This window comes from Narcine bancroftii, chromosome 4, assembly GCF_036971445.1.
Source record: "Narcine bancroftii isolate sNarBan1 chromosome 4, sNarBan1.hap1, whole genome shotgun sequence".
Classification (NCBI taxonomy): Eukaryota; Metazoa; Chordata; class Chondrichthyes; order Torpediniformes; family Narcinidae; genus Narcine; species Narcine bancroftii.
This window is the reverse complement of record NC_091472.1, coordinates 195206184-195222230: the sequence shown is the minus strand read 5'-3', so window position 1 is coordinate 195222230 and position 16047 is coordinate 195206184. Positions and strand designations below refer to the sequence as shown.

General features: G+C 41.5%; 1 protein-coding gene across 3 annotated transcripts in view; it reads left to right on the top strand.

The window, feature by feature from the left end:
• Positions 1 to 16047, top strand: part of dnah10 (dynein axonemal heavy chain 10) — a 677292-nt gene that overhangs the window by 83375 nt on the left and 577870 nt on the right. For all 3 annotated transcript variants that reach the window (XM_069933473.1, XM_069933472.1, XM_069933474.1), the window contains 3 exons: positions 2221 to 2415; positions 7542 to 7712; positions 14307 to 14483. In XM_069933473.1, the coding sequence (XP_069789574.1) occupies positions 2221 to 2415; positions 7542 to 7712; positions 14307 to 14483 (543 nt within the window). The remainder of the gene's footprint in view (positions 1 to 2220; positions 2416 to 7541; positions 7713 to 14306; positions 14484 to 16047) is intronic.

Sequence of the window (16047 nt, the reverse complement as noted above, 5' to 3'; positions counted from 1 at the left end):
AGGTGTATAGAAACATCTTATCTGCTCAAGTTCGAGGAAATGCCTCCAAACTCTTTGGAAGGCACTCATCCTTAAGGCAGTGGTCCAAAATATACTGCTAAAGCAATAAAGGAATTTTTCAAAGCTAAAAACAGGAAAATTTTTGAATGGCCAAGTCAGTCACCCGATCTAAATCCAATTGAGCATGGCTTCTGTGACAGAGTATATAGATATGTTTTTGGGAGATAAACTGGGAAAGTTTTTTTTTAGAGTAGGTTACATACAAACACTCTAAAGCAGATCTTATTTGAAATACTGGAGCTCTGCCAATGCTAAACATATCGGCTCCACAGCTTTTGCAAGAGCTTTGAAGAGTGCTTGAGAGACTTCACTAATGGATTGTTGTTTACAAAAAGCAACAGACGAAAGATCTTGTTGGAGCCGCAGATTGTCTGGAGAGAGAGTCAAACAGGCTTTCTGTCAGAGAGAGAAAGAGGCAGAGATAATTCTACACTGGAATAGGACAAGCTGGTAAGCTTGTGGAAAGCCCCATTTTGGACGACAGCCTGGCCAAAGCCCTTGTGGTTTAAGTAAGAGGAGAGGACTGGCTGTATAATGTTTCACTTGGAATAAGAGAAACAAAAAGGCACTCTGTGGTGACCTGAAAGAAAGAGGTTATTATCTGGAGAACCCTGAAGGGGGCAAGTTTCATCAGCAAGGCACTGAAGTGGCTGATTAAAAAGGAATCAGTTGTGCATGCCCTGGAACAACAAATCTCTAAACGAACAAGAACCTCCCTAAGTGGTAACCATTTACTTTTCAAGCACCAAAGCCTGGTGAACTTTATAAATATTAAATTCTGTGCACAGTATAAGAATTGCCTGCAACCAATGAATTTGGAAGAATGAGAAGTGAGATTGCACTGTGAACCAAAGAACTTTTCTGAACTTAAACACACATTACATACACATGCACTGGGGGTTAAGTTAGATTAAGTAAGTCAATAGTGATAAGTTGAAGTGTGATTCTGTTTTCATGTTTAAAGATAATTAAAAGCTTCTTTTGTTTAAGTAATCATTTGTCTTGGTGAATATCTAGTGCTGCTGGTTTTATGGGTCCTCTGAGCTCATAACACTTCCACCTACTGAAGAGAAAATTTAAGGAAACAAATCCCCAAAACAAGCAGGAGCTGAAGATGGCTGCACTAGAGACATGGGAGAGCACCATTGGAGAAGATACACAGCACTTGGTGATTGTCTATGAATCAGAGACTTCAAGCAGTCATTGCATGCAAGGGATATGCAACAAAACACTAACCATAACTACTTTACCTTATATATATACACACACATCATTGCAATGACCCAAAATGATGGTGCCCTAAAATGAGGGGATGACGTATAAAAATGCTGAAATTTCTATATGATCAAACCAAAATGTATCTGGAACCTACACTTTAATCACATGTGAATTGTTTGATTACAAATTTAAAACTGTGGAGCACAGGGACAAATAAAGGAAAAAAGTGTCTTTGTCCCAAACATTATGGAGGGCACTGTATGCTTTTGGGAGGCATGGTTAGCGTAGGGGTTAGTACAACACTTTTACAGCGCCAGAGGTTGGGGTTGGAATCTGAATCCGTCTGTAAGGAGTTTATACGTTCTCTCCTTGACTGCTTGGGTTTTGTCCAGGTTCTCCAGTTTCCCACCATCCTTCAAAATGTACTGGGTTGTCGGTTAATTGGGTGACATGGGCTTGCATTACCATGCTACATGTCTAAATTTAATAAAACTTGTGTCGTATGGTCACAGACACTTATGCTATAGAGAAACATTTCTAATTACTGACCCAATATATGTCACCCATAATTTTGTTTGCTTTGATCAGGTCACCTGTTAACTTTCTCCCCTCTAAGGAAAACAAACCTAGCCTATTCAGTCTCTCCTCAAAACTAAAACATTTTGTCCAAGACAGCATCCTTTGCAACCTCTCTGTGTAATCACATCCTTTCAAAAGAATGATAACTAGAATTGTACACTATATTTAAGCTGTGGCCTAATCAATGTATAAAAAGTTGTACTAAGAGCTCTCTGGTCGTATATTCTATGCAATCTTTAATGGAAGTCAGCCTTCTCTATTCATTCTTTTAAATTTAATTAAATTATTTTTTGCTTTATGATGAAAACATAAGGACACCATAAACTAACTGCAAAATCTGTTATGGTTTTTCAAAATCATCAGACTCGAGAGGAGTTTTACAACATCTTTGGACCAGAGCTAAAAGCTGTTACTGGTGACCCGAAACGCATTGATGATGTAGTACAAAGGGTTAATGATTTAGTTGTACCCATCATGGAATTATCATTTGATATGTTTAACATTCGTCATTCTCAAATGTGGAAGGTAGTCATGGAGGATTTTTATACTCAGGTTCAGGTATGTTCATATTGGAAATATTTCAAAATTTGATTTGTTTATCTAATATATTTGCATTCAAATCTGTTTCTTATTCTAACAAATTGTTGAGAAAGGGAAATAGTAGTTTGCAAAAAAAGATACACTACCCATTTTTTCTATGCATTTTCTTGTTATTCCCAGTGGAAAGTAAAAGTATGTCAGATGAGGATGTTCTTTAGTCAAGGATCTAAAAACTTGGAAAGTTTATTGTGCAACTAAACCAATGAGCATTCTGCAATTTTATGAGGTGATGCAAGCTCTTTGCAACTTAGTAGTTGAGAACTATGAATTCCAAAACATTTTCAGTACTCAGAAGACTTGATTGGTGATGCCAAATTTCAGGGAAATTATAAAATCATAGAATCATGGAGTTATACAGCATAGAAATCAGCCCTTTTGCCCACCAAGCATTTTTTCTATGTTCATTAATCTCACTAATCTGCACTTGGTCCACATTGTTCCATGCCTTGCCTATTCAAGTGCCTGTCTAAATGTGATTGTATCTGATTCCATCACCTCTTTTGGCAGTGAGTTCCAGATAGTAACCATTCTCTGTGTTTATAAAAAAAGAACTTACTCTTTAAATTCCCTTTAAAACTCCTTCCTCTTGCCTGTTATTTTTGAGGAAAGATTCTTTCTCTCCTGTTTCTGCCTCTTATAATTATGTGCAATTCAATCAGGTCACTCCTCACCCTCCAGTGCTCTATGATCAACATAAAATTTCTCCGCAGAAAGAAAGTCATCCACTCCAGGCAATCACCCGGTGAATCACCTCTGCAACATGTCAACCATTATTAAACGCTACACATCCAGGGAAAATCATGGCTAGAAGTGGAGGTTTGTGCATCACTCAGTGCTCATGAAATTGCATTCCGATTGGGAAACAAGATGGCATTTTGATCAGCAAGGGCTAAACACTCCCGTGCAATCAGGAAGACAAAGCAGGGGTATCCACAGAGAATCCACAGACACTTGTGTGACACCAGCAACACGAGGTGCATGTATCAGGGTATTCAAATCATAACTGACTGTCAACCTTGTGGGTCAGCAATAATGATGCTTCCCTTCAAGACAGGTTGAATACCTTCTATGCATGGTTTGATGAGAAAAACAAATCGACATCAAAGAATGCCCTGTCTTTCCCTGAAGAACTGGCACCCTTTATAGCTGCAGTTGAGGCGAGGAAGATCTTATCCAAGGTGAACCCACACAATGGAGCAATTCGAAATAACATAGCTGGTTGGGTGCTGCAGGTCTCTGAGACGCAGCTGACAGAAGTTGTAACGGATATCTGCAGCATCTCACTGTAGCAGTCCCTGCAGGTTTTAAAGCAGACACCATCATCCTGGTGTCCAAGAGAACAACAGTATCCAGACTAAATGACTACTGCTGAATGGCACTGACCTCTACAATCAAAAGGTGCTTTGATCAGCTGGTGTTGGAATAAATCAAAGAGCACCTTTTAGCAGCATTGGACCTGTTCCAGTTTGCTTACTGTCCAAACTGGTCCACAGATGATGCAATAGCCTTGCCCTCCACTCTGTCCAGCTTCATATGCCAGGCTGTTTTTCATTGATTTCAGCTTGGTGTTCAATATGATCATATATCAGAGGCTGGTGGAAAAACTTTCCTTGTTGGGACAAAGAAAATGATGCTGCTGGTTGTGATAGTACAGATTCGATCACCAACATGTATATGTACATATGTACAGATGGTAGTGTAGGATGACTGTGATTGGCTGAGAGCATAGCCACACCTACTGGCAGGTCTTAAAGGATTGCTCCTAGCCAGACCAGGTCATTCTGGACTGGTCAACCAACTTGTGATATGCTCCAGTCTTTTAGTTAATAAAAGCCTTGGTTTGGATCAACAAGACTTTGGTTCTTTCGACATGCACTACACTGGTCCAGTCCTGGAAGAGTGGAAATGCAGTGCTGCTTCAAAGGGTTCAACTGCTCAGTCCTAATATTGGTGGCTCTGTCAAGCATTAAGCGTTCTGTTTAAAGGAGCCTGCAGCCACGGAGGTGACCATGAGGGGTTGCAGACTCCGGGAAGCAATGGTCCGGTGCATGGCACCAGAAACGGGAAGTACACCCCCCCCCCCACATTGAGAAGCAGAGGAGATGACCCAACAGTTGATGACCTTGGCAGCTGAATGGCAAGGGGTTTAATGGCTGAGGGATGCAGACAGGCTGCATGTGACATGCAGTTGGGGACCCGCATGGCTGTGGGCTGCTGGAGACAGGCTCATGAGAACCAGGTATTAGAACAAGAAACTGAGGAGGAGTTGAAGGCAAGAAGGACTTCTGAAAGGCATCTATGCTGAAGACTTTCTGATCGTGTTGGAGGTTTGGATCTGGAGCTCAGATTGCCGATGGATCAAACAGGAGTCTGAACAGCTGCAGAGGTTGCGGAAGCACTGGAGGCAAATCTACAGACACTTAGTGTCTCTGAAATGACTCTATTCCTTCTCTTACTGTAAGGGGCGACAGACAACACTAATGGTGATTCTTTGCCTCCTTTGGCAGGCAAAAGGCCATTTTGTGTAATATTACATGTTCTGCCCTATTACATGACAACAAAGGAATATTGAATCTTAATTCCCCTCTCTGCAACTGAAAAGACCACAGACAATCTGGGTTGGCAACAAAACCTCAACCCCCAACAGATTGAGCACTGATACTCCTCAGGGCTGTGTGTTCTGTCTGCTACAGCACACAATTCTAACTCCAAACTGCACTGCCAGATTCAATTCCAACAGAAAAATTAAATTTGCTAATCGTACAACAGTAGTTGGCCTCATCAACAATATTGAGTCACATTATAGAGAGGCGATTAAAAGACTCATAAAGTGATGCGAGAACAACAACCTGAGTCTCAATGTTGATAAGGCAAAGGAGATGATTGTGGACTTCAGGAGGACATAGGTCAATCATTCTCCACTGCACATTAACTGTTCCATCATGGAGAAAGTGGAGAACACAATGTTCCTTGATATGCAATAAGGGGCAACCTCTGGACTCATAACTCCTCATTCGTCAGTAAGGTGCAGCAGTGGTAAACGTCCAAAGGAGGCTGAGGAGGGCAAGGTTACTGGCCCCCTTCTGGACAACATTTTATAGGGGCACAATTGAGAGTGCCCTCTCCAGCTGCATCATTTGTGTGGAATGGTAGTTGCAAAGCAACAGACTGTAGTGTATACAGATGATTAAAAAAGATGAGAGGATCACTGTGGTTTCTCTTTCCTCTACTGGGAGCATGGTCCAAATAGAGCTCAAGAAATTATGTAGAACCATTTCCATCCAGTGCCCACTAGAAGAATATACAGGAGCAACAAAATCAAGACTACCAGGCTGGGGAATAGCTTCTTCCCACAGGCTGTGAGTCTGATGAACGGTATCCTGTAACCGTGAAAATATCCCAAATATTTATTTATATTGATCATTATGCACAGTATATTGTCTGTTTTTGTGTGTGTATGATGGTCTTTTGGAGAGGTGTTGTTTCTGTACAATCAGATGAGAATAAACTTGAACTTAAATTTGCACTCTGTGCAATACAACCTCATTCTTCCATGGTGACTTGACTCAAATTGCACACAATGAGCATTTTTGTAAAGCTGCAACATCGTATCCTAACTTTAATGTTCCATATACGGACCTATGAAAGCAAGCATACGATAAACTTCCTTAAACATCCTATCAACCTATGTTGCCATTTCCTGGGAACTTTGTATTGAATCCCAAAGTCCCTCTGTTCACCACCATTCCTTGGTACCCTACATTAGGTATAAATTTTAAGATAGTCAAATGGATTGAACATTGGCTGAAAGGGAGAGGCCAGAGAGTGGTAGTGGATAATTGTCTGTCAGGTTGGAGGCCGGTGACCAGTGGTGTGCCTCAAGGATCTGTATTGGGCCCATTGTTGTTCGTTATATACATTAATGATCTAGATGATGGGGTGGTGAATTGGATTAGTAAATATGCAGTCGATACTAAGATAGGTGGAATAGTGGATAATGAAGAAGTTTTCAAGGATTGCAGAGGGATTTGGGCTGCTTAGAAAAGTGGGCTGAAAAATGGCAGATGGAATTTAATGCTGATAAGTGTGAGGTGCTTCATTTTGGTAAGAAGAATCAGAATAGGACATATGTGGTAAATGGGAGAGCATTGAGGAATACAGAAGAGCAGAAAGATTTAGGAGTAACGGTACATCGTTCCCTGAAGGTAGAAACTCACGTGAATAGGGTGGTGAAGAAGGCTTTTAGTATGCTGGCCTTTATCAATCATTGCATGGAATATAGGAGTTGGGAGGTGATGTTGAGATTGTATAAGACGTTGGTGCGGCCTAATTTGGAGTTCTGTGTGCAGTTCTGGTCGCCTAATTATAGGAAGGATATAAACAGAGTGGAGAGAGTGCAGAGAAGGTTTACCAGAATGTTGCCTGGGTTTAAGCATCTGGAGTATGGGGAGAGATTGGACAGATTGGGTCTTTATTCTTTGGAGCGTAGAAGGTTGAGAGGGGATTTGATAGAAGTATTTAAGATTATGAAAGGGATAGACAGAATGGATGTGGATAGACTATTTCCGTTAAGAGGAGGAAAGTTTAAAACAAGAGGACATGAGTTAAGAATTAAGGGGCAGAGGTTTAGAGGTAACATGAGGGGGAACTTCTTTACTCAGAGAGTGGTAGCTGTGTGGAATGATCTTCCGGGAGAAATAGTGGCGGCGGAGTCAATTGTATTATTTAAGAAAAGGTTGGACAGGTATATGGATGAGAAGAAGATGGAGGGTTATGGGCATTGTGCAGGGAGGTGGGACTAGAAAGGGGTGTTTGGTTCGGTGCGGACTAGAAGGGTCTAATGGCCTGTTTCCGTGCTGTAATTGTTATGTTATGTATGTTATGTTATTTACTGTATATGTTTTAATGGTTTATGATTTTCAAAATGCATAATCTCACTATAGTCTGAATTAAATTTCATCTGCAAGCACTGTTTACACCACTTAAGGTTACAGTTATAAACTACCTCGATTCCTACTCAATGGTTTTTCCCATTTAACTGCAAATATTTTAATATTATAATGTTGCTTCACTATTTCTTGCAGCTAATTGAAGAGGAAGCAAAGAACTTTATTGACGAGTCATTCAAGAGTCTCCGCTCTGCGGAAGCAGCTTTCGACATGCTTTTGCGATTTAGGCACATTCGCTCACGTGAAGCTGTCAACAAACAAATGATGAGAAAGTTCAATGACATTCTGACACAATACTGTAAAGAGGTATGCACGATTCTTTATTTCCATCTTTCCACATGACATGGAAGGAGCTAATTTTGTCTGTGCTTGATATCAGAGCCAATTTCATGCATTCCATTTCCCCTTTATTTCCCTCTAACTATTCTCTCACACATGCCCATTAATGCCCCTTGATTCTCCCAATTACACCAGGGGTAATTGACAGTTGGCTCTAAAGGTTGTCATAGCCGAAGGGTGGTAGTGGGGATGAGTGCCCACTGCTACACATATGCTCTTCATGGTGTGTGCCTCAAACAGCCTCTGACTGTCCAACTCTTGGCCTTCACATGTGGCCTTCACCAGTAGAGCTGTTCTCACTGACAGGAAAAGGGGCAAAGACAAGCTACTGGTGCCTTGAAACCAGTTTCTCTGGGTAGATGGGGCTTGTTAACCATGATGATAACTCATCTAAGAGAGGGAAAACTCTGATTTCAAATGTCCGCTGCTTTGTGGCTATACCCACTTACCAGACAGGCATTTGGAGTAGACCCCGAGGGAAAAATCTGGAGTCGGAGTCCCAAAGTCGTCTGACTACCCAGCACTGGCACGTCAACTGCGATGCTGGTGGCACCAGATGATATTGACTTTGGACCTGTCATTAGCATGAGGGTGGTGGGGTCCCACTGCTTGGGGAACCGATGGATCTCTATATGAACTCTGCTCTGGCTTGCATCCTTGAGAGGTCACTCCAGGTGGTGCAGTATCCATGGTCAACCATAACCAATGGAGGCCACAGACACAGAGTTGACTGTGACCAATTAACCTACCAACCTACATGGCTTTGGGATGTCGGAAGGAACTGGAGTACCCAGAGAAAACCTAAGTGGTCACAGGGAGAACCTGCAAAGCTGGAGAGCAGATTACACATGGGTCACCAGAACTGCACCCGATTTGGATAATATTTTGAGTTATAAATTTGCATAGCAGGTCTTTCAGCCCTACTCACCCAGTCTGCCAAATTGCCTATCTGAGCTGATCCCATTGGCCTCTAAACCTTTTCTGTTCATGTACCTCTCTTTTAAAGATTGTAATTTTACACACCTTTACCACTTCACATACCCACTACCCTCAGATTTCAGATTTATTGTCAAAGTACATACATAACATCATATACAACCCTGAAATTCTTTTTCCTGTGGGCGAGGCAGAATTACCACTTAACGGTAGTGCAAAATAAAAAAACACAATGTGCTCATGTAAACAAATAAATAAATGTAATCAATATAGAGAGGAGAAAAAAACGGTGCAAAAGTTGGTCCTTAAATGAGTCCCTGATGGAGTTTATTGTTCAGGAGTCTGATGGTGGACGGGTGGCAGCTATTTCTGAACCTGGTGGTGCGAGTTTTGTGCCACCTTGATGGTAGCAGTGAGAACAGAATCTGTGAATAAATTAATATATTGGCACCAAAGATCTGCACTCTTGTGCTATTAATATTGAAAAAGCATCTTAGAAACATAGAAAATAGGTGTAGGAGTAGTCTATTTTGCTCTTCAAGCCTACACTGCCATTCATTATGATCATGGTTGATCAGTACCCAGTTCCTGCCTTCTCCCCATACCCCCTAATCCCCTTGGCCACAAGGGCCAAATCTAACCTACATTTAAATATTAACAGGAAACCGGCCTCAACTACTTCCTGTGGCAAAGAATTCCACACATTTACGACTCTCTGAGAGAAGAAATTTTTCCTCATCTCAGCCCTAAAAAAATTCCCCCTTATCCTTAAACTATGGCCCCTGGTTCTGGTTTTTCCCAGCATTGGAAACAACCTTCCTGTGTCTAGTCTGTCTAAACCTTTAAGAATTTTATAAGATCCCCCTCAATCTTCTAAATTTCAGAGAATACAAGCCTAGTCTATCCAACCTTTCTTCATGTGTGAGTCCCTCCATCCCCGGTATCAGCCTAGTGAACCTTCTCTGCACCCCCTCCATGGCAAGGATGTCCTTCCTCAGATAAGGAGACCAAAACTGCACGCAGTACTCCAGGTGTGGTCTCACCAAAGCTCTGTACAGCTGCAGCAGGATCTCCCTACTCCTGGACTCAAATCCTCTCGCTATGAACACCAACATACCATTCGCCCTCCTCACCGCCTGCTGCACCTGCACGCCCACTTTCAACGACTGATGCACAGCAACACCCAAATCTCACTGCATCTCCCCTTTTCCTAAATAGATACCATTTAAATAATAATCCTCTTTCCTGTTCTTACCTCCAAAGTGGATAACCTTGCATTTATCCACATTATACTGCATCTGCCACATCCTGGCCCACTCGCCTAACTTGTCCAAATCACCCTGCACTCTCCTAGCATCCTCCACACAGCTAACCCTGTCACCCAACTTCGTATCATCTGCAAATTTCAAGATACTGCTATCTATTCCCACATCTAAGTTGTTGATGTATATCATAAACAACTGCGGCCCCAGCACTGAGCCCTGCGGTACCCCATTAGTCACTGGCCGCCATTCTGAAAAGAACACATTTATTCCTACTCTTTGCTTCCTGTCCCTCAACCAATTCTATATTCACCTTAATACCATACCTCCTATTCCGTGCTCTTTAAGTTTATACGCTAGTCTTCTGTGCGGAACCTTATTAAATGCCTTACTAAAGTCCAGATATACCACATCCACTGGTTCTCCCCTATCCACTCTACTGGTTACATCCTCAAAAAATTATTTTAGATTCGTCAGACATGATTTCCCTTTCTGTGCAATGATACCACTATTTTCCAAATGTACTGCAATTGCATCTTTAATAACCGATTCTAGCACCTTCCCTACTGCTGATGTCAGGCTAACTGGTCTGTAGTTTCCCGATTTCTCTCTCCTTCCCTTTTCAAAGAGTGGGGTTACGTTGGCCACCCTCCAATCCTCAGGAACTAATCCAGTATCCAGAGAGGTTTGAAACATTTATCACCAACCGCATCCACTATTTCCTGGGCTACTTCCTTCAGCACTCTCGGATGCAGATTATCTGGCCCCGGGGATTTATCTGCCTTTAATCCCTGCAATTTAACTAATACAACTTCTCAATTTACAATTATTTCCTTTAGTCCCTCCGTCACAATAGATTCCAATCCTTAATAATTTTCTGTAGATTTGTTATTTCTTCCTTGGTGAAGACAGAACTAAAATAGTCATTCAAACAGTCTGCCATACCCTGTTCCCCATGATCAACTCACCCGTTTCTGTCCGCAACGGACCCACATTTGTCTTAACTAACCTCTTTCTCTTCTTCTTCTTCTTTGGGTTGGCTTCGCGGACGAAGATTTATGGAGGGGGTAAATGTCCACGTCAGCTGCAGGCTCGTTTGTGGCTGACAAGTCCGATGCGGGACAGGCAGACACGGTTGCAGCGGTTGCAGGGGAAAATTGGTTGGTTGGGGTTGGGTGTTGGGTTTTTCCTCCTTTGCCTTTTGTCAGTGAGGTGGGCTCTGCGGTCTTCTTCAAAGGAGGTTGCTGCCCGCCAAACTGTGAGGCGCCAAGATGCACGGTTTGAGGTGATATCAGCCCACTGGCGGTGGTCAATGTGGCAGGCACCAAAAGATTTCTTTAGGCAGCCCTTGAACCTTTTCTTTGGTGCACCTCTGTCACGGTGGCCAGTGGAGAGCTCGCCATATAACACGATCTTGGGAAGGCGATGGTCCTCCATTCTGGAGACGTGACCCACCCAGCGCTGCTGGATCTTCAGCAGCGTGGACTCGATGCTATCGACCTCTGCCATCTCGAGTACTTCGACGTTAGGGATGAAAGCGCTCCAATGAATGTTGAGGATGGAGCGGAGACAACGCTGGTGGAAGCGTTCTAGGAGCCGTAGGTGATGCCGGTAGAGGACCCATGATTCGGAGCCGAACAGGAGTGTGGGTATGACAACGGCTCTGTATACGCTTATCTTTGTGAGGTTTTTCAGTTGGTTGTTTTTCCAGACTCTTTTGTGTAGTCTTCCAAAGGTGCTATTTGCCTTGGCAAGTCTGTTGTCTATCTCGTTGTCTTTCTCTTAATGTATCTATAAAAGCTTTTACAGTCATTTTTTATGTTCCCTGCCAGCTTCCTCTCAATATCCCTTTTGCCTTTCCTAATTAATCCTTTTGTCCTTCTCTGCAGAACTCTGAATTTCTCCCAATCATCAGGGATATTATTCTTTTTGGCTAATTTGTAAGCTCCTTCTTTGGATTTGACACTTTCTCAGATCTCCCTTGTTAGCCACTGATGGGCTACCCTCCTCGATTTATTCTTCGTACAAACTGGGATGTACATTTTCTGCACTTGCTCCAAGCTATCCTTAAACGTTTGCCATTGCATTTCTACCATTAGTCCTTTAAGTACCATTTGCCAATCTATTTTAGCCAATTCATATCTCATACCATCAAAGTTACCCCTCTTCAAGTTCAAAACCTTTGTATCCGTATCATCTCTGTCATATTCCATCCTAATAAAGAATTCCACCCTATTGTGGTCACTCTTGCCCTAAGGGTTCCTCACAACAAGATTGCTAATTAACCCTTCTCCATTACTCAATACCCAGTCGAGAATGGCTCGTTCCCTTGTCAGTTCCTCAACATGCTGATTTAGAAAACAATCCTGCATACATTCTAAGAAATCCTCTTCAACCTTACCCTTACCAATTTCTTTCACCCGATCTACATGTAGATTAAAGTCACCCATTACAACTGCTGTCCCTTTCTTGCACGCATTACCAATTTCCTTCATGACTCCTTCACTAACCTCACTGCTACTGTTAGGCGACCTGTACACTACTCCCACTAGCGTCTTCTGCCCCTTCGTGTTTCGCAGCTCTACCCATATGGATTCCACATCCTCTACACCGATGTCCTTCCTTTCTAAGACATTCATCTCTTCCCTAACCAACAGGGCTACTCCACCTCCTTTTCCATTCTGTCTATCCCTCCTGAATGTTGAGTAACCATGAATGTTGAGCTCCCAGTCACATTCCCCCTGAAGGCACGTCTCTGTGATCCCAACTATATCATAGTTATTAATAGCTATCTCCACATTCAATTCCTCCAATTTATTACAAATGCTCCTTGCATTGAGACACAAAGCCTTCAGCCTTTCTTTAGCCACACTCTTATCCCTTTTACCATTATGTAAACAAATAGCTCTTTTTGATTTTCCCCCTGCTTTTACTTGCCTATCACTAATGCTATTCACCTTGCTACCTTCTGCTTCTACTCATTTTACACCCCTCTGACTCTCTGGACTTGGTCCCATTCCCCTGCCACATTAGTTTAAACCTTCCCCAACAGCACTAGCAAACAAACCCCGAATAACATTGGTCCCGGCCCTGCTCAGATGCAGACCGTCCTGTTTATACCAGTACCATCTGCCCCAGAACCAGTTCCAATGTTCCAAGAATCTGAAACCTTCCCTCCTACACCATCTTTCAAGCCACAAATTCATTCTAGCTATCTTGTTGTTCCTACTCTGATTAGCTCGTGGCACGGGTAACAATCCAGAGATTGTTACCTTTGAGGTCCTACTCCTCAATTTACTTCCTAAATTCATCTTGTAGGACTTCATCCATTTTTGTTCCTATGTCGTTGGTACCGATATGGACCACGACAATGGGCTGTTCTCCCTCCCCTTCCAGAATGTCCTGCAGCTGCTGCGAGACATCCATGACCCTTGCACCAAGGAGGCAACACACCATCCGGGAGTCTCGTTTACAGCCACAGAAACTCCTGTCTATTCCTCTTACAATGGAATCCCCTTTGCCTATTGCCCTACCACTCTTTTTCCTGCCCTCTTGGACAGCAGCGCCACCCACGGTGCCTTGAACCTGGCTACTGCTGCCTACTCCTGGTGAGCCATCTCTCCCAACAGTATCCAAAATAGCATATCTGTTCTGCAGGAAGATGACCACAGGAGACTCCTGCACTACCTTCCTACTACTTCTCTTACTGTTGGTCACCCAGTCCCTATCCTTCTTTACCCTCTGAAACTGCCTACCAATGCCTTCTCAAAATTCAAGTCCATTACACCTAACAATTTCAGATTATCCACCTTGTGTATGACATAAGCAAAGAACTCTCCCATTCTTGGTGCTGTATACATTCCATGCATGGTCTCATTAATGGCCTGCAAAAAAATTTCACATTTTGTTTGTTCCAATATTCTTTTTACCTTCTTGATTACTTCCTGAGCTCACAGCTAACTTTTAGTGACATGAGCAAAGGAGCAATACATTTCTCAGCAGCAGCATGCTGTTCTTTCCCTCCATTTAAACTGCATCATGCTTTTATATTTTTCATACTTATGTGGATGAACTCACAGTGCCCATATTCTACTCTTCCAGGCAAGTTTTGCTCTACCTCTTGTAGGCTCTTTGAGGCCTCTTCCATTACAGCAGATTTGACAACTGTATAGGTTATTTTTTCTATATGATATATGGCTTGTAAGTTGATGTGGTCCTTGTTGTGGTCTACTAGTTATTAGTTGGCTGTCTAAAAATATCCCTGATTCTCAGTTTTCCCTTGCACAGGCAAATCTATCAGTAATAAAGCATTACCCACAGTGCTCCGAGATCTTACACAGTGATGGATGTCTTATTTTTACAGGTTGATGTTATAAGCAATCTCTTCGCTAATAATGGCAATAATCCTCCGGTGACCAAGAATCAACCTCCTGTTGCTGGAGCCATTTACTGGGAGCGTTCCCTCTTTCACCGAATTAAGCACGTCATTGTACATTTTCAGGAAATGCCTGAGATGCTGGCAAGTGAACAGGGGAAGGCAGTAAGTTCTTTAGTCTTTGATCATTGCAGGTTGAACATTAATTGCATGCATCATAGCAAGAATTATTTTAAGATATTATTGCTGCAAATTTATTTGAGTATAATATTGCCATGGAATAAATTTTAACAGTTTAATTATCTTGGACAGATGGCAGCCTGACATGGCAAAGGTTTATTAGCTAAACATCATATAATTGCTGATTATTTCAATGTACTTTACAATGTATTTGTTTATCTTAACATAACTATGGAATGAGGCTGTTTATCAAGTCATAAACATATAAAGCCACAGAATCATGGAATGGTGACAGTGCAGAAGGAGGTAATTCAATATATTGTGCTAACTCACTGATTCCACCTCCTGGCTGCTTCTCCACAACCATGGAGACTTTCTTTAACTTTCTCTCTATTGCGACCATTTCCCTTTATAATAGCTTGAGCAACATGCAGACATTGTTTGTTTTGACTCATTAATACAAAGTCCATTCCAAAGTAGCATTGAGTTTCTCACTGTTTATTTGAACACTTAAGATAGTAAACTATACTTAAAACAATTAATAAACAGACAATAAACTATTAATACATTAATATTTTCAAAATTACATGGTCAAAGAAATTATCTGGGCCAGTTCCATGTTCTTGTTCTAACAGAACAAAAGAAAATTCAAAACTAACCTTGTTTCTCCAAGATGGTCAAAAACACAGCTTTTAACCTTACTGGAAGACTGTTACTATACAGACACTCAAAAGAATGTCAACAATCTTCTGCAGACTGCTAGAAACTGGCAAAAATATGTTCACAAGTCATTTTAACCCTTACAATACTAGCCCCTAATTATATATCTAAAAATAATAATTACCACTACTAAGAAAATCAAACATAGTAATACATTGGGTAAATATTCAAAAGAAAGTGAAAATCAATCATTAAAGCTTTCTGCTTCTTGTCAAATACAGACTTTGGTAATTGGTCTGTTCATAAAGACATTTTTAATTTCCAAGGTAATCACTTTCTTGAGGGCACAAGACGGGTCTTCTTTCTCTTCTTCTGTAGTTGGTTATAGAAAAGGTAGGACTTAAACAACATTTAGCTTCTAAATTCATCAACACCCACTCTGGCTTCAATTGTCTTTTCTTGTAATTCTGGATCCAATGTTACAACTTCCAATTCAGTCTCACTTTCTGACAATTTATCTTGAAGTGTTTTATTAGATTCTCACTGCATTTATTAACTGGGTCTTCAAAAATGTAATATTTCTTTCTTTCTGCATCTTCAAGTGAGTTTTCAAGAATGTACCTTGGTTGTTTTCCATAGTCAGTTGTCTTGTGTCATTTAACAATGATTTGTTCTCTTTCAAAAAATGAATCTCCTTTTTCAACTGTATTCATCAATAACTGGATTCATTTCTTTTTTTTTGAGTATTTTATTTTTGGTTTTCAAAAAGACTCACACAAACCCAAACAAACAGTACAATCTCTCTCAATAATGGCATATAACATTGTCTGTTTTTTTTTAACGTCTGCCCTTCTCCCCTCCCTCCTGCACCCTAATACCACAAGAAGAA